The following is a 19,225-nucleotide window of genomic DNA, read 5'->3' on the forward strand; positions in this document are numbered from 1 at the left end:
CCCAGTTAGCACACAGGCTCCGTAGTTGGTCCTTCCCTTGGAGAAAGGCCTCGGAAAGCTTTGCTGTGACCATGGATGGCTCTGCAAGGACCAATCCCCTTCCCTTGCCTGTGTCTGCTAGGAACATGCCATGCAAATAAAAACTAGTTATGCCCCCTCCTTCCCCCGCCTCCCCCCCCCCCCCCCGACTTTCCTTGCCAGGGGGCTTGTGAACCGAGTCACCTCCAATGCTCAACCCAGGTGACCAGCACGGGTGATGGGGAAAGGTCTCCTGCGGACCACACCGTCTTTACTCTCTGTATATTTTAATGTTGGGAGCCCTTTGATGTCTGCCTTTGCAGCTCGTATTCTGCCAGGAGGCTTAGAGCAGCCTGTGTAATTAGCCCAGAAAAATGCTGCTTTCATGTGGGTCAGGGGACCCAAGCAGAGAAGAGATTTCCAAGGGCTTTGTTCTGCTGTGGAGAAATGTTTGGGGTTTGGTTGGTTTCGACAGAGCTCTTTTTGCCCTTCCCTTTTTCTCCTACTGTAGGGTGGAGCTCTGGGTTTTGGCAGGGAGAGCACACGTGGCAAGCTGCTCCTCTACGGGAGACAGGCCGTTCAGTTCTGGGCTGGGATTTCGGGTACGTGCAGAAGAGTCTCACGCTTGGGCAAGGGATCAGCCGCAGCCATGCTCCAGCTGGCCCAGGAGAAGAAGAGTGAAACAACCCATATATTGTGGGATTGCTTCCCACAGCTTCAATTTTTTCCTTATTCCCCCTCAAAAGCATCCAAGGCTCTTTCCTAAGCCCTACTGGTCCCCGCCTGTAGGTGTTGCTGTCTGCATAAGTGCATGCCAAGGGGTGTAAAGCAGACCGGTGCAATCCCTTGCTGGCAGCGAGTCCATGCTGTCGGTCTGCTCTTGAGCTGGTGATTGCCACAGGTGGGTCGCGGTCAAGGACAGCAGGTCCGTGTTTACTGTTCTGCTGGGGTGGTGAGAGGAGCTGTGGTTGTGCTGTGACTCTGGGCATCCTTTCTTGCACCAGGGGTTTGCAAAAGTACAGGGCCCTTTGGGTTGCCTTGGCATGACAGGGTGCAGTTTCAGCCTTGCCTTTTATCTGCCTTTCTCTCTGCCTGTAAATCAGTGGCAGCAGGTCCATGGCCCTGGGGGTCTTTTGCAGCAGGGTGGGTACAAGGTGCTGAGGTCTATGTCCCTGCCTGCATGGTGGTTGTCTGCTGCTCCTTGTCTCACTGGCACCTGACTGCAGGATGCTGCGTCTGCTCAGAGCACTTCCCGTGACACCAAGGCTTTCCAGTGAAGCAGTTTTCATTCCCAGTTGTTAGTGGGCACAGCCCAAGTGTCTTTTCTCCCCCTGCCTTTACCCCTTGCCCTCTGGGCACATGGGATGTCTGCAGACAGGCCACTTGCTTTCATCTGGCTTTTTGGTGTGAGTAGAGGACTGCACCACTGTGTCCACCAAGCCTTTTAGCTTCATGCATCGTCCTGGATGGTCCTGGATCAGCACAAGAAGCACCTGCTACTGTCCTGGATGTGCTTTTGCCCCTTTCCTGCCTTTTTTGGAGGGGCAGATGCCTTGCTTTTCACATCTTTTCTATGACCCATCCAGGTCCTCCCAGTTGCAGTGGGACCAGCAAAGAGGTGCCAGAGATCCTCTGACAGGAAACGTAGGGTTACCCTAGGAGGTAGATGCATTGGCAGACTGGTTTTCAGGATCCTGGGGACTTGGCTTGGGAACGTATCTCTGTCAAGGTGATGGTGAGGGGGTGCTCTGATCTTCCTTGTGTGGCAGGATCTCCCCATCCTGAAAGCAGCAAGAGGTACAAAGCACTTTGGAAACTGAGCAGCAAATTGGTTTTATTTTTTCCCCCACTTTTTCTCCCCTGGGACTTAAAAAAAAACCTCACAACAAGCAACCCCAACCCACCAACAAACCCAAAGCCAACAGACAATTATATTTCCCCCCAAACCAGGGCAGACGCACAGAGCTAGCTGCTGCAGACATGGACAGAGGTCTTACCATCTCCCTGTGCCGTCTTCCTGCCTAGAAGGGAGCTGCCTTCTCTTCCCAGGTCTGGTTCCTTCAACTTGCACTTGGGGCATGAAGGGATGCGATGGAGCCCCCCGCACATAGGGCACGGGACCCTGGCACCTGCACGTGTCGTGCATGTGCACATATAGGGTGAGGGTTATATACGGGAGTATGGTATTTAGACCATGTTAATGAGCATACAGGAGAGCGGGGAAAATGGATCATTTATGGTTACGATCTGGCTACTGTCAAAATACGGTGTTATTTTGATCGTTGCTTTGTCTTTGCTCTCTGAGCAATATGAAGGTAGTTTCTTAGCAACAAAACTGTGTTCGCAAACAACACTGGTGAAAAACAACCCCCCAGAAGAAGAGGAGGCGGCTTCATGAGCACTGTTCCCGTGTGTCACCTGGCCACACCGCATCCATAAATTAGATGGAGAACATCTTCCGGATGGCAGGCGCTCACCTATGGTCATGGTGCCATGCAAGCACTGCCCTGATTTCCCCCAGGGCGGGTTGCCTGGGATATGATCACTGTCCCTTTTGCAGATGGGTAAACTGGGGCAGCCAGAGTGGGATAGAGTGTCATGGGATGGCCTTTAGATGGCATGGGGGGTTTGAGCTTCTGCTAAGTGACGCTTGACACGTGGTGGCTGCCAGGCGCTGCCTCGGATCTCTCTTGGCCAAGATCTTTTCCAGGGTCTTGTCCCTGCAGTTCAGATGGATTCCAGAATGAGGGCGGGAAGGAGCTGCCTGCAAACAATTTTGGCAGCGGTTCTCCTTTGCAATTTGGAGTGTCTCTCCTTTGAAGGCGGTGCTGGGCCTGGTGTCTGTGCTGACGTTGGAGTCCATGAGAGCAAGCGGTTCCTCCAGCCAAGTATCTGCCAGGCTGTGTCGGGAGAACTTTTATCATTTCTGTCACAGACATCACAACTCGCTTGTCTTACCATACATCTTCCTAAATGTGACAGAATATTCAGCTGTTATTAATTGAATACTCTCTAATTTAACTGCTTAGCACAGGGGAGAGCGACTGGTTTGCCTCAGCATGGAGAGCTGTCATCAAGCATGCAGGAGGTTTTGGGGTGCAGAGAGGTGATTTGGGGAGCCAAATGGAGCTTTTGGGCTTGTTAGTATGGGTGCCCCACCACCCACCCACCCTGTACAGGCCTGATCTTGACCCTCATCCTGCCAGGGAAGGGCTCCAGCATCTGCTGCGGCTCCTGGTCCTGGGGCACATGGCCAAGCCCAGGCTGGAGGTGCTGAGGACATCGCTGCCCCTCCATCCCATCCTGGTTCTACCATCTGAGAATGGAGTGGAAGGGGCACCCCGGGAGCGTGGCAAGGAGCTGGTGATGTTCCCTGAGTACATCAGAGGGAAGGGTGGTTTGGACTGGGTTGTCCCAACCTCCATTCAGCTGCCTGGAGGTGATGCCTGTGGTGGGTAAATCCCTTGTCTGCTGAGCTGCTGGAAGCAAAGCCCGACATAGTAAGGTAGGCTCCTTGCCTGAATCACAATACCTGTCGTGACCTGTTCGTCCTCTCGGTCCCCAGCAGATCCCAGTTATGGGTCCCTGTCTTCCTCCTCCTCCTTAACATCCACCTCCAGAAGCTCCAGAGATGTCCCATGTGCAGACTGGTTGTTATCGTAGGGTTGCTGAGAAGCTCGGCTCCATCGGAGGACGTGGGAGGCAGCCCTCCTCACCCTCACCTGGGTGGCAGGCTGGTGGGGGACCGTCCTCTCCAGCCACCCCAGCCCCATGCCTGCTTGCACACACACGTGCTTGCGTCTCTCTGCTGCTCTCCTAGAAAGTTCAAACCCATAGTCAAGTTTATTGTTTCTATCTCGTTTATTTTAAGTATAGTTTTACACTTTATTATATGCTGTGACATCTTAAATGGAGCCTGTCACTCTATCTTGACTACTGCTAGGGGCTACAGCCACTTACTGTGTCAGGCTTTTCGGCAGCCCTGATTAACGATATCAAAACGAATGGATCCCGGCGCAGGCACAAGCACGAAAATCAAGGGATGATTTGCATATTCAAATTGTACGTGGCATCGAAAGGCTACGGCTTGTGCAAGTATTGCACCAACACACCCCATGGATGCACATACGTGCTGCTGTGCATCCCTGTGTATGGGACCTGTACGTGTTAGTAAGGTTCGTGTACACCTGCATCTCTTCATTTAGTATCTTCAGCCAAAAGGAAGAAGCCTTGCCCTTTTTTCCCTGAGTTTTTTCATCTCCCTGGACAATATATCAATTAGGCTAGCTAAATGGAGTAATATTTTTTTTTCTCATGAGCCTGTTGGGATATGTTGTAGAATTACCTATGCAAATGCTTTTTTTTCCTGAAAGTAACATTTTGTTAGGTTAATTCATGCACTGGAAAAACAAACTTTCTGTTCTTCCAGTCCAATCTCCCCTTACAAGTCAGGTTTTTGTAACCCTGTCATTAAAATGCGAGGTAGCCTACAGTAATTTGAATATTTCATTCTGCCGGCTGCTAATGCACTCTGCATTACAGATGGTACTTGCTCCATCCTTCTGGACTGGGTTCAATTATAAATGAAAGTAGGGAGCTGAGATTTGTCTTTTTGTCTCTGCTTAGTTGGAATAACACAATAAAGCTTGATGGGTAGGAATTCCTCAAGCTGCCTCCTCTTTGCCTGCGACGTCTCCCATGTAGCTTTCTCCTCTCGATAGCAGATCCCGCTTGCCTTTCAAGTTGAGCCTGGAGTATTTGGGTTGGCAATGGCAGGGTTTTTCACAAGTCATTTTTGGCTCAGATGTGTTGTATCGTCTTTTTGGAAGCTCTCAGTTCAGTCCTCTTTCTCTCTGTTTATTTGCCGGCCTCTGCGTCCCCTTTTACATCCCAGGCAGGGAGCAATGGTAGGAGGAACCTGCTTGGGAATGGGGAACGAGGGTGCTGCATGGCTTTTGTGATGGTGGGGACACTGCTGGAATGGTAGGGACATCTTCCCCTCCTGGTGTGTCCCTTTCTAAACTGGGACAGGGATGACAACCTGGTCCTCAGCTGCAGAGAAGGGATGGGGATGCAGAGCAGCACTCCTCCATCCCAAGATTGCTGCCGTGGGCTCTTCCCAAAGCCCCTGGGAATAACAGGGCCCCTGGAGATCCAAAGAAAACATTTACCTTTGCTTTGTGATTAGCTAAAAGGCGGGGTCGCAAACCTATAGCCCAGCTGCGCGGCGGCTCTATATTACATACAGATGCCTTTTGCGAGCTCCTTCCCGGTCCCCGGCCGGTAAAAGCAATATTGCCGAGGGAGTCGGAGGAGGTGAGGGCAGGGCTTTCAATTTGGTTTTACATTTACAAGGACCAGATGGCCTCACTGGAGATGATCTTTGATCTGGGACGCAGCCGGAGTTGAGCAAAGATTTCCCCCCCCCCCCTCCCTTTTTAATCTCCTCTCTGTTTATGGCAGGGGCCTCTCTTGCAGGAGCAGGGGGGAACTGTGCGTCTGTCTGTCTGGCCAGCATGCCATCATGGAGCTGGGTGTCAGCCCCACTCTGCCCAAGGGTGCTGCTGAACCGTGCGGCGGGTGGGCTTGCTAGTAAAGCCCCGAGCAGGGTTGTCCGGGGTAGAAGGCAGAGCTGGATCCTGTTACACCACCACCCCGCAGCACTGAAATCTGCGTCAACAGCCTCTTGCATGGAATATAATTAAACACACACAGGCACCTCAAAACAGAAATACCACTAATTGATCCTTTTAAATTATTTTTCCCCATTTTATCTGGTGCCTAGCACCCTTCCAGCAGCGTGGAGGTACAGGGGCTCTCTCCTCCCCTCTTGCCTTGCCAGTTTTGGGTTTCTTTCTTCCCCCCACATGTTTTGAATGGAGCGGGAGCAAAGGCAGCCGATCCTATTTCACAAGCGCTTGGACTCTTGCAGCACTCTCCCTCCTGTCCAAACAGATCGTTTACAGAAGGGGCCTCTATTTAAAGAAAGAACTGAACGTTCAGAGCTGTTTTCTGGCCTTAAAACGCTGCCGACCGGCTGTTGCCTTTCAAAGAGTCGGGCTTTGTCTGGTGTGCTCGAGGACTGGGTTTGACGCCGGGCTCAGCAGGTCAGCACGGTGGCGTGAGGGACTGAGCATTGTGCAAAAAATGTGCTCATTGAATCCCAGCAAAGCTGGGTTCAGGATTGCATGTCTCAGCCATGCGAGGTTGATGGTCTGTCTAGGCTTGGGCAAACTTTACCTCACTGTGGTGCTGTGGGTGGGACAAGCTTGGAAACAAAGCAAATGGAGGAGGAACATTCAGGTAGGCTTTCGTGTGATCTGTGTATAGCATAGCGAGAAAGACCTTGTGTGTAAGGCAAGTCTGCAAGGAATTGGAGGAACATTTAGTCCTGGAGAGCTGTGGTACTCAAAAACACATTGGATGACATGCATATCGGCTCAAGGGATGCTGGCTCTGGTCCTATAGTGTAGGTGACATCTATAACACTGTGAAGTGCCCTGATACTGTCCCAGTACAAACCACCACCAAAAGCTGGTGCCTGAAGTTGTCCAGTGGCTGGCGTGTTGCATCTAAATGGTGGCTACACTACAGGAGTTGGGGTGGGATTTCCAATACCTTTGGTTATGGTTGATTCTCGTGCTTTGGATATGACCTATTCTCATAGGCATATAACTTACTTTCAGTTCAAAATTTTCATGGAGAAGCCTTGAATCACCTGGTACCATGGCTGGGGCAGGTAGACATGGGCAGGGACGGTTTCTAATGCATCTGGAATGGAAGACCCCTGTGTCTCGGTGAGGAGCAATGTCCATCCTACATGAGGCAGAGACCCTGGACCATGGCTGACCTCAGAGAAGATGATCACTGATAGTAGGCACTTCTGATTCTCTCAAACTCCGCAATGGCTGCAATGTCCCCTTTAGGTTTCTTACTGCAAAACCCCACCCTGAGGTTTCACCCTGCGTGGAGAGTCCATGCTTAATAGCTGCTTCCTCCTTCTCGTTTGCTTCCCTCTTTTCCGCGTGCACCAAAAAAAAGGATATACTATTCCTGCAGCCACCTTCTCCAAGCACCGAGGAATGAGGCTGCCTTCAAGTAAGCAGGAGTGACAAGGACCACGCTCAGCTCTTGCCTTGCGTCAGAAGGTCACTGCTGGAAATGGGAGCGTGGTTCTGGGCAGAGAGTGCGCCAGTAAGCAGGCGGCAGGGAGTTTTCTTGGCAGTGGACTGAGAGGACGTGGCCCCAGGGTGCTCTGCAGTGGGAGGCTGCTGTACATCTGACCCCAAGTTTTGACAGACATCTGTGTGGTTCTGTGCTGCCTGCTTTGGTGAGAGAGAAGGGGAGGGGAAAACCAGTGTATTTCCTCTGATGGCTTGGCTCTGAGACCTGGAGCTTTGGGAAATCTATATTACACTCAAAATCCCAAATCTAGCTCATACAAGGCCATCAACTTGGCGACAGAGTGGCAGTGCTCTTGACTGCGTGATGGACAGTGGGTACCTTCAAATTATTTAGCAAACCCGGGACTTGAGTGGGACATTGCCATCTAACGAGCTCCAAGTCAGCTTTCCTTGGATGGAGTCTCACAGGTCATCTTTTCTGAAGGATGGCAGAGAATCTGAAATGCAGCTTTTCAGCTTGGGCTCTCGCCAGTATTTTCACCTACGACGTTCTTGCCCTGGCCGCTTTGTGCATCCAGCAGCCGTTCACAGGCACTGCATGTCCAGGGGAGATGACCTTTCCAAGAGGGAGCAGGCTGGAAAGCAGCTTCCTTCTGGGAGAAAACCTGTCTTTGTTTGTTCTCAGATTTCAGGGCTTGGCCTGGGGCGGTTGAAATGGGACCCTTGTCCTCAGAGGGGCTCTGGAGGCCCCCGCTTCTCATTAGCAGATTCAGCTCATTCAGAGGACCCATTTCTTTTCAGCAAGGAGAATTCATATGCAAAGCACTGCGCTGTAGCAGGAGGCACAACCCAGCCCAACTGGCGTTAGAGGTGGGGGCGGTTTGTGGCTGGACCTGTCCTGGGAGCAATCCCATCTTTTGTTTGCCGATTTGTGTTCCTGCAGGGCTTAGGGAGCCTCTTGTTCACTCCATGCTCCAGGCTGGGAGGTGTCTCCAGGCGTGACCAATGCCAGGTCCAGGCCATCTCATCTCCTGGGATGGGGGCGATGGCTTGCTCTGTCTCTCAGTGACAATTTACTGTCTTGCTGCTGCAGAGGGGACTCAGGTCCATCACCCAAACTCCAGCACGAGAAGGTGATGTCCTGGTACAGCAGCTGCTGCCGTTGGAAGGACAGAGGCAGAGCCCTGTGTTTAGCCGCCTATTCTTCTCATTACTGTAGCAAAATCTGACTCTTTTGTCTAGGGTTGGAAAAAATCCCAAACACACTCCAAGAGGTATGGGAGAGGGCACGTGTGTGTCTTTGTGTTATCCTACTCTCCTCTGCTGGCTGTAATGCCAATTTACCATCCCAGACACCAGCTTTTCCCTGTGGCAGATGCTGCTCCCCTGAGCCAGGCCAGCCCATGGTCAATTAGCTGGGTTACATCTTCTGCTCAAATCTGGCCCAGCAGCAGAGCAGCACTGAATCTCTCCCTGCCTTCCTTTATCTCCTGCAGCTGCTGCTCTGAGCAGCTGGGGGTCAGTCCCTGTCCCCTGCCTAGGGCAGGGGCTGGGGTGAGATGGGGAAGGGTGAGATGGAGGAGGTTGGGTAGCCACGGACAACCTCTCCCTTACGGTGTGGTCTGTGGTCAGTGCAGCGGGAGAATTTGAGACGTGCTGGGTTTGCTTGTGCAGATAAGGGATTGATTACGCTTCACAGCTGTAACTGGAGCCTGCTAATCCTGCCCTGCTTAGGAAGGGGAAAACTGCTTTGTGAGATAAGCTGAACATGGGATTGCTCTAGCCTGCTTCAGCATCTCTCCAATGTGTGGGGTGCTCACTGGGATGGGGGAGAGGACATGTGTGTGTGGCCAAAATTTATCTGTGCTCTTCCAAGGGAAGAGTGCCAATAAGACAGGGTTGACCCCTCCATACCCAGAGTTTGGCTCTGGAGTGATGGTTAGTTTGCAGATTGTTATTGGGGGAAGTGAAGCTGATTTGCTTAATTCGGTGCAGTTGTGAGGGTTTGCAGCTCCCTGGGATGTAGCAAAGGTGTGCTTGAAGCTGATGTAACTGGAAGGAGAGGAGGAGGAGGAGGTGGTTTGTCCACTGGTGGGGGGTTTGCCTTTGGTTGACTTGTTTTTAATGCTAGCAAGCACTTCCAGTCTGATTTCTGTAGCTAAACTGCCTCTGTTCAGCGATCGGCTCATGGTGCAAGAGGTTTAATCAGCTCTGGCTTCTGAGTGCTACCTGCCCCTGAATTTCAGATGTGAACGTTACAGCTGGAAGTCTTGCTTCCAGAGCCGATGGGAGTTGATCACCAGCCTGCAGCAAAGCATCCATGAGTACACACGGCTTGTGGCATCAGGACTATAAAGAGAAAAATAGAAATATTTAAATTTGATCTGCAATGCTTCATTTGAACACAACATAGCAATAATGTAAAAATAATGTAGCAGTAACTGGACATGCGGGGACAGGGTCAAAAGTTTCCATGCCTTGCTCAGTTACTAGCCATGAGCTGGTCGGCAGGAGCAAGACACGGGGAAGAACTGGAAAGATGAGCTCGTGTGTTCATTCAGCATCCCAGGGAGTGACATTTCTCAGGGAATCTGCTTTTCAGTAATCACCACGACATTGTGCCTTATTTTTGTGGAAAGGGCTATTTTAGATCACTTTCTAGTTTGGGGTGGAGGGAGGATATTTTTCCCCCCAGTGTGTTAGTGATAATTTTCCAGACCTTTTGAGCAGTTTGCTGCCAGATCCTTGCTTGCTATGGCAACCCGTTTGGCATTTGGGATGGGGTTAGGAGAAAACTGGTGCAGACTCTTTGCCAGCGCTATGAAATACATGTGTCTTTTCTGCAGCTTACATGGCACATGCAAGCTGCATCTTCTGAAGTGATGGAGAGCTGCTGCTGGGAGCTGAGAAACTTTTTGGCATGTGATAAATTCCCTTCTCCCATTCCCCACACCCCAAAATTACCATTTGAGGGTAATTCAGACCTTTTCTTTTTTTTAATTTGGGTTGGATTCAGCAAATAATTTGGAGTCTTCCATTCCAGAAAGATGAGAAGTTACTATTTTTTAAAACAGTTCGGTTGGTTTTAAATTGACCCAAATTTTGATTTAAAAAAAAAAAAAAGAGGGAGGGGGAAAATGGTAACATGAAATGGGAGGGGAAGATTTTATTTTTGATTCAGGAAACATTTTTGATCTGAATTTGGGTTGCGATGCAGGTTCACAAAACTGGTGGTGGGTAGGAGGGTGCTGGGTGAAGTGCCACTGCCCTGAGCATCTGATGCATCTGCTGTTGGTCATGGCCTTGGTTGGGTCTCCAGTAGGGCTTGTTGGCCATGGCAGGAGTTGGCCTCTAGGGCTAGATGGACCATTACTGTGAACTGATGTGACTTGCTCCCCTCTCTGTGGGAGTACGTATCTTATCACAATTTTGTGTGCTTTGTGGTCTGAAGGCACACTTCTCCACCCTTCAAAGCATCTCTCACAAAATTGTTTAAAAGCTTTGTTTCAAAACAGCCCTGATGGATACTCCTGTGTTGGGAGAGAAGGCGGGTTTGGTAGGGTCCAGGGTGGCTTTGCAGTGCTAATGGGTATAAGCCTCTCTCTTTTTTTGTTGCTGGGATTTTTGGTTTCTTTTATGGCTTTGGACTGTGAAAATTTGTGACAGAAATGGCCCATCAGTTTCACAGTGTTCCTCTTTTTTCTGGGAAATAAATAAATAAGTAGATGCACAAAAAGCCATTTTGCCAGCTGAAATTTTCCATGCCTCATCTCACGGCAGCCTGTTTTGGAAAATCTGAGCAAAAATCTGTTCATCCATTTGTAAGTTTTGGAAAGGTTCAAGCGAGGAGGGGAACTTTTATGTCAGTTGTAAGGAAAAAAAAAAACCTACTTCTTTTAATACCTGCTTCCTGGAAGGATGTGTGTGTCTGTATTTGGAAATTCCAGCTTCCGTTTGTGTTGCAAATAGGTATTTGTGTTTTGATGCTGATTTCACAATGGCTTTATGTAAACATGGTGAATATATCCAACCAAGGTTTAAAACCCCCTGTGATTACTTAACACTGAAGTGCTCCGTGTTGCTTACCAAGATTGTTGATACGCATTTACCGTGGATACTGTATGTTTTGCCAAGAAGACATTTACGTTGCATGGACCCTTGAATGAGTGGTGTGAAGACCTAGCCGGAGGTGTTTTAGTATCCTCCACAAAGCTCTGAGAGTTTATTTATTCCTTTTGAACATAGGGTCTTGAAGGTGACACTGTGTTTGAAGAGAAGATCCAAGACACCGGATTTTCCTTTGTGTCTGGGGTTTGCTGTTGCAGGAGAAAGTAGGCTACAAATATACTTGCATAGGAAAAAACCAGGATCTGGGGTTTTTTCTGCACAAAGAAAGCTTGGGAAGAGCAACTCAAGCCCACGCTATCACAGATCAGCCCAGGAAACAAACTCCAACTCTCCGGACTTGGTTCTGAGTACACGTATGAGTATGAGGAGGATGCAGCCAGCCAGCCACAAGCCACTTAATGCCTAACTCTCCTTAAACATGAGGCAGATTTGTACCAGCTTTAATGCTGTTGATCTTCAGTATTCACTCAAGCTCCAGGAAATATTGAGATCAGCTTAAAATAAGGTGATTAGTTACCAGTTTTATTAGCAGGGGCATTTACTGGCATCGCAGGTGTCCCTCTGTTTGCTGGGTGTTGTTTTAGACCTGGAGGTGTAAAAACATATATATATATAAAGAAAACCAGCAAGCTCACATGAATCCTGAAGCTGGGGCTCCATGAGCCCAAGTGAATGTTGTGGACAGTAGTTAAATTGCAAAAGGTCAGAAGAGGGCTGACGTTCACTCTGTTTCAAAGTCTGTCTGTGCGCTGCGTGAGTCTGTGCAGGAGTTTTGGAGTTTCCAACTAGGAGCTGCCTTGCCTTCATTGTCTGAATGGCAGGGGCACCCACCGGACCAGGAAAGGACTTGGGCAAGACCATGTTCATCTGATGCACGTGTGAGGTGTCCATGCTTTGGTGGCAGATGAGTGCTTTGGTGGGGAAGAAGGCATCTCACCCTGCTTGTGGCTGTGCAAGAGGACAGCAAGAGCAGCCAGCAGTACCCCACCGGCGGCGTTGCCGCTCCAGGCATCTCTGCTTTCCCCGTGGGAAAGTCACGCCCAGAGGCAGCTCACACCCCGGTGGCCATGGCAGAGGAATCGTCCGTTTCTTTTGAAACTCTGTTGTTGGGTGGGTTGTCCCCCCCACCAGTACATCTTAGGCACAGTGGAGGCAGGAAAGAAAACCCTTCTGAAAATCACAACCTAATTACTCCCATCTGCTCCGGCACTGCTTCCCATTTCTGCCTGCCAGGATGCTTGTCTCCGATGCTAAGTAGCACATTATTTTCAATAAGTTGCAATCATTTACTTGAAGTCTCCTTCTCCTTTAAAATATCCCCCTGGAAAGGCAATTCAACAAGTTGGGAACAGGCAGAAACAACGATGAGAAAATCCGTCCAGAAGCAGCCCAGCTTGGGCAGGAGGGCAGCGCTACTCCTGTACTCATTAAACAATGCAGCAGGTTTCTTTTAGGGTGGCTTTGTTTAAACATCCAGCCACTGGGACCAGCCCTTGGCTGGGTGTCAGCTGTAGAGGAACTGCCAGCTCATATAGTTGGAGGAGATCTTAACCAGGCGGTCACAGCAGATTTTGTGGGACTGTGATTTTGACCACTGAAGTCAGCGGATAGTCAAGGAATGTTGGTCCTGTGCAGCAAAGCCCTCATGAATGTCCACGCTGGTTCTGGGGGCCTCTTCTTTCATCATAGCAACCTGGGTTGGCTCCGTGTCATTCACTGTGTCTTCTTCCTCCAAGATGTCCCCACTGCATTCCTGGAGAGGCTGTTCCCACTGCTCCACCTTGCCCTGCCTTCTTCTATCCAGTGTCTTTTGCTTGGCCATAGCCTCCTCCAGTGTCTTCTGCTTGGTCTTTGGCCTCTACCCCAGAAGTCCTGGCCGGCACCTAACTAGGGGTGGGCACACACACATGCAGTGGCACCCAAGGAGAGACACAAGGGTGAGAAACAGTGGGGAGTGCTGTACCATGGCAGCCTACATCCCCTTGTGAATGGATATATCCCATGCTGGGAGTCTGCCTGGGACAGGCCTCTGCTTCCCGCACCTCCTCAGCTTGAGGACACTGACTGCAGTAGGTTAAATTGCCCTTTCTAGAAGACAGCTGCGTAGAGCTTTGAGGTTTGAGCATCCTTTTCTGCTATCACGGTTGACCACAGTCTCCTGCTAAGCTGCTGCTCTCAACCCCATCATGTTTGATTGCCTTCATGATGTAGTTCTGGCAGTGTTGCCTACACACCTCTGATCTAGAGGGTTTGAAAGGGGTGGAGAGCAAAGTGCTGCTAAGCTGAAGCATTTTGGTGTGGCCTTGGAGAAGAGAAGTGGCAGTGTGCTCTGCTTCTCCACTGAGCTGGCTCCTCAGGTCCCTTTGGAATAATGCTCCCAGGAAAATGGAGTAAAGAAGGGAGGAGATGGTGGCATGGAGGACCAGGAGGAGCCTGGTGCCCACCTTTGTGGATTTCTTAGGTGTCTTCACAGCCCCAGACCAACCCCAGGGTGCAGTCTGTTTTGAAGGCACATGCCAACACCGTGTATAGCAAGGGCTGTTTCTCCTGCCCCATGCCCCCCACCCTGGCTGTATGGCTGCCCCCGTGCATGGGGACACTAGACACAAGTACCCTGGTGTGGAGACACAGATGTGTGGGGTGCTGGCTGCCTATCTCATGTGAGTGTGGGGCTGGGTGCTCTGCAGGTGCTCCTCTGAGATGCCTAGGTTGGTGGGAAGCGTCTTGGAGCATCTGAAAGCTTTGGCGGCTCGATGCGGTTTCCATCTCATGTCCCTGAACTGCAGGACAGGCAAGGAGCCCGGGAGCTATTTTCAGCTTTGTCTCCTCACTTGATTCTCCGGGGCCAGTCCCACCACCAAGCCAGCCCAGGACTCGGACAATGTCCTTTGCAGACCGTGACTATGATACCTTGCTAAGGAGAAAAAAGGAACGAGTGTGTGAGCTGGGAGCCATTTCCCAGCTGCTGGAACGGATCTCCGTGACCCTGGTGGCATCTGTGACCGGACCGCAGGCTGGTGGCTTGGCAGTCCCCAGCTGCTCCCGCTGCTGGCGTCAGTGATGGTGACCCTGCCACGGCCGCAAGCCGTGGGGTGGCCATGGCCACACTTAGTTCCCCTCCACAGTCACCCAGGGAGTGTTTTGCAGCCATGACAAGGCACGTAGCTTGGCTTTGCTTGTAAAATACATCCATATATATTTACATGTGTGCATATTTATATTTATTTATAAAAATGCATTTTGAAGCAGCAGAGGATCTCAGCGAGGGCCGAGCACCCTCTAGTGGCATTTGCCGTGGCTCTGGGGGCTGCCGATCCAGCAGGAAAGCGGCCAAGGACAGAAAGTCTTGCATGAATTTTCCTCCCCCGGCTGCCAGTCGCTATCTTTCTTTTTGTTCTTCCCTTTTTTTTTTTTTTCTTCCCCTCTCTTTAATCGGGAGCAGCAAATGGCGGGTCCTGGGGATGCCAGGGCACAAGTGGGAGCTCACTCACAGCCCCCCAGCTCCAGCTTGCTGCTGGACCGCCAAGGATCATTCTGCTTAATTTATTTTATTTTAATATGGTGGGAAAGCCAGCAGCCCAGGGAGATCGGGGGCCTTTTGCGATCGGCTGCCCAGGCATGGCAGGTGGGGTGCTGCCTGTACTGGCTCACCCTGAGCCCCTCAGCTGGCAGAGTGGGGGCCATATCCCATCACGGGGGGGCGTTTTGGAGGGTCGGAGCCACCGAAGAGCCCGGCAACCCGGGCATCGTGGCAGGCGGTGTGTTGGAGCCAGGGACAGCACCAGGAAGATAAAAAAGGAGCTTTTAAATAATCATTTTGTCTTCTCCTCGGCTGAGTGCAGCCTTCCAGGGATAAATAGGCAGCATCAGTTCTGCTTAGACACATTGGCCTTTCTATTTATTTACTCCCTTACCTTATTCCGAGCGGGCAGCCAAGCCCAGGCTGTCTCTGCATAGTCCCCAGCTGGGTTTGGGTCTCTGCTGTGGGGACGCATGTCCATCCGTAGGATGGATGCTCGGGATGCACATACCCAGCAGGTGCTGGTCCACGCGTGTTGCACTGTAATAAAGCTCAGGGGTTATACAGAGCTTTTCATTGGGAAGCAGCTTTCTAAACATCAACTAATTAATCACTCGTGCCTACCTGTCAGGTCAATGATTCCTGAGATTTTTAATCTAAAAATATTTCCCTTTTGAAATCCGGACAGACCTGTTTTGGCAACTCTGCTTTTCATTTGTTTATTTGGGGTTTTTCAAATTTTTTTTTTTTTTTACCTGTGTTGCTTTCTATTTATGTTTGGGCTTTTAATGTGCCTTAATCTAGTGACTTTTTTTTTTTGGTCTTGGAAGGATATAAATTTATTATCTTTTTTTTTTTTTTAGCAAGTTTCTCTCTCCACTGTAGCCTGTCACCTTTCCTCTTCTCTTTTTAAGGATTTTGGCTGCCTTTACCTCTTGTTTCAGTTTATGGACTGCAGACCCCAAACCATTTTCTTGATGAAATCTGACCTCTCCCCTTGGATTTACTCATCAGTGAAGTGCGTGGCTGGGTGCCGGTGGTGCCGTGGGAAGCCTCCTGTGGTAGAGGGGGATGCCAGACCCCTCCAAATTTGGCACCATGCCCCTATCCCTCTCCACAGAAACAATCCTCCCTAGCATGGAATTATTTAGTATTAGCTCATCTTACTGGCAAATTTACTGTTGTTGGGCTTTTTCCTATCTTTTCTTTCCCCCGACCTTCCCATCTTTGTTGACAGCAAATGTTTTAATCACAGAAATGCCAATAAATGCTAGAGTCCTGAAAATAATTATTTCAGTAGAGTTTGAGGCTTAAAAAAAAAAGCTCCTTTTAGTGTTAGCCAAACCTCTCAACAGGGTCTTTTTCTTCCATTTTATATTGATAATCACTGTATCTTTAACTTATTTCAGAGTGAGGAAGACCATACTCACTGTTTGCCTGTGTTTTTTAGCTGCTCTGGTTTTAATTCTTATTGCCAACTGATCTTAGACTTTCTTTTTTTTTAAATGACAGGGAAAATCACTTGCTCTTTTTCGCACTGCGGGTTTGGTGGGTGCAAATTTATCTCGGGTGTAAGCGGGCACGGCTTTATGAAAATCCACACAACATTACCCAGCTCTGGATGTGCGTGAGTGTGTGCATAGGGTGTGTGTGTGGGTGTTTACAAAGTGCTTTGAGCTCCTGTGCCAGACGAGATGGGGAAATAAAATTAATTTCTCTTAGGAAATGCCTTTTTGTTCACTTATCAAGGATTTATTTTATTTATTTTGCAGCTGTGCACACCTCTGTGTGTGCATGTGGAAATCTCAGGTTATGCTTCTGTGTTCAAACACAGACCATGGCAGGGATGCACAGGGGCATGTAGGGCACTTCCATCCTTCAGACCTGGGACATGTCCCTTCGACAAGCCAGCCAGAGTGGTTGGGATGGTCCCATGTGGTTTTTCCAGGAAAACCCTCACAAGAGGATGACTGTTACTCAAAGCAATAATTGAGACAAGGAGTACAAAGAGGGGAGGAAAATTCTCTCCTTGGCAAGTCACTCCAGGAGGATTGATTTATTATCACCCCTTTTCTTAGCACGGTTTAGACTTCACTGGAATGACTGGATAATAAAAAAACCCTGTGTTTTTCTAAAGAATAAAATTTATTTCCTATAGGTTTTTTGCTTGCTTTTCCACTGGGTGGCTGAAAGTATGGCCTTGCGAGCCCCCTTCATCTGTATTTAAGGATGAGGAAACTGAGGCATGGCCAGCCCTGAGCTCTGGCTTCCTCCTCTGCCATCTGGGGTTGGGGGTGGGTTTGATGGCTAATGCAAACAGTGCAGGATCCATGCATAAACAGCATGTTAGGTGACACAAGCTGACGTCTGGGCAAGCTGACATCTGGGCTAGAGGCTCCTAACTTCCCATCCCGTGTTTGAATCGGGATACAGTCCTTATCACTTATTGCAGCAAAAATGGGTAAATTTGTTGTTTTTCTGATTGGTGTTGCTAGCAGTTTCACTGTGTATTTGAACGCAAAGCGTGGCTTTCTGGGTTTCCTCTGCAGTGAGCTCTGCCGGTTCTGCCCTACTTCTTCCCTGTGGGAAGAAGGGGAAGAGGCAGGGAGGGGAGCAGGGAGCTGGAGTGTCCCTGTCACTGCAGCTGGGCTGAAGAGCCAAGGAGCTGCCCTTGCACTTGGAGCACTGGGATGCAGACTGCCTCTTGGGGTGCCCTTAGGAAAGGAAGAAAAGCTCCGTTGATGGGGACCGAACCCCTCCTGTCCAGCCTGGGATGAGCATCCCCTTTTGGTTCGGCATCCCCTTCCCCGAGTTAAGCCCTGGCCCGACTCAGGTGTTCCTGTCCCCTTTGTGTCTCCTGCAGTGCTGAGCATCCGGGGAGCCCAGGAAGAGGAGCCTACAGACCCCCAGCTGATGCGGTTAGACAACATGCTCCTGGCTGAGGGGGTAGCAGGCCCCGAAAAAGGAGGTGGCTCAGCTGCTGCTGCCGCCGCTGCTGCCGCATCGGGAGGAGCTGGCTCCGACAACTCAGTGGAGCATTCCGACTACAGAGCCAAACTCTCCCAGATCCGGCAGATCTACCACACGGAGCTGGAGAAGTATGAGCAGGTAACAGGCTCCTTCGCGGTGGAGGGCAAGGCTGCCCAGGGTGGTTGTCCGGGATGGTGGGAGCAGGAGCCAGAGCAGCCGGGGGAGCCGCACCGCGGAGTGGATGTGCACAGCCTGGATCGCTACTGACATCTATTGTTAGGAGCATACGGGCAAATGCAAGCTGTTGCTTGGTATTGGAGTGAAAACCTATTTTTTTAGGGTTGGGAGGGTTGATTTTTTGTGCTGGGATGTAGTACAAGAATAGGTTCGGCATGGGTTACCCCTTTGATTTTCAATTCTCACTCCTCTCCTAATATCTTGCCAAAAATTGGCCCTATGAAGGGTGAGTCCTCTTTGAGGTGCTGGCCTCAGTGCAGGCAGTTTTCCAAGCAAGGACTGAATCAAAATCTTCCTTGAATATCTTCTCTGCTTGAAAAGTTCTTTTTCCAGGAAAAACCCCGTCTTTTTTCTCATGGAAAATGATTCTTAAAAAAAAAGTAAAACTATTTGGGTCATGAACACAGCTATTGGCAACACTGACAATTGCATGAAGAGCTTCGCAGGCCAATGCTCAAAACTGGTTTCTTTCAAATGCTTCCAGATGTTTTGCAGACCTCTCTTTGCGACTTGCCCTTGTGATGAATGTGGTTTCTATCCCGAGGTTGTGGTTTATGGAGTACAAGCAAGAAAGCATCCCTCCTTTTTGGGTGCGGGATGGGCTCCATGGCCAGGGGCCAGACGGGGTTTCAAATCTCTGATTTAATGTTGCCTCTGCCGATGTGATGGGGCTGTGAACAGCTGCCAGTGCCGGGGTCTGTATGGGTGAGCCAGCCTGACCCCATTTTACCCAGCTAACTGGATGCATGGTGGGGCTGGGGGATGTCTCGCCCCTTCAGGTGCCACATTGGCCAAGCTGAGGCTGCTGAGCAGCATCTTCAGACTTACACCCGGGGGTGGTGTGGAGCTACTTTAGATGGGAGGCCCTTGGTTGGAGCTGGAGTCAGGGTGGCTAGGCAGGACTCTGGTGTTGGACAAGCCAAGCGTAGTCATGCCATGAAAGGTGTTTTGGCAGATCATTAGAGGAGAAGGGGTGGCAGGTCACAGGGAGCAGGCAGGGTACAGGTTGGAAGGATGACCTTTGGTGGCTGTCCTCAGCCATTGCTGTCACTTCCTTGAGGCTCGGGTGCAGGATGATGTGTCATGAAGGAGCCTCAGCCATCTCATGTGGGTAGGAGTGGAGAACACGTCAGAACTCACCTTTCAGCCCCCAGGCTGAAGAGAGGGAGAGAGACCCCCATATCCTCTGCCACCCAAGCCCAAGTTGAGACCCATGAAGGGCAGAGCC

General features: G+C 50.3%; 1 protein-coding gene across 2 annotated transcripts in view; it reads left to right on the plus strand.

Annotated features, from left to right (window-relative positions):
• The window catches only part of PBX1 (PBX homeobox 1), a 131,874-nt gene that overhangs the window by 87,466 nt on the left and 25,183 nt on the right, over positions 1–19,225 (plus strand). For both annotated transcript variants that reach the window (XM_075097000.1, XM_075097001.1), the window contains exon 3: positions 17,654–17,898. In XM_075097000.1, coding sequence (XP_074953101.1) covers positions 17,654–17,898 — 245 coding nt within the window. The remainder of the gene's footprint in view (positions 1–17,653; positions 17,899–19,225) is intronic.

Source organism: Phalacrocorax aristotelis, chromosome 6 (genome assembly GCF_949628215.1).
Source record: "Phalacrocorax aristotelis chromosome 6, bGulAri2.1, whole genome shotgun sequence".
Classification (NCBI taxonomy): Eukaryota; Metazoa; Chordata; class Aves; order Suliformes; family Phalacrocoracidae; genus Phalacrocorax; species Phalacrocorax aristotelis.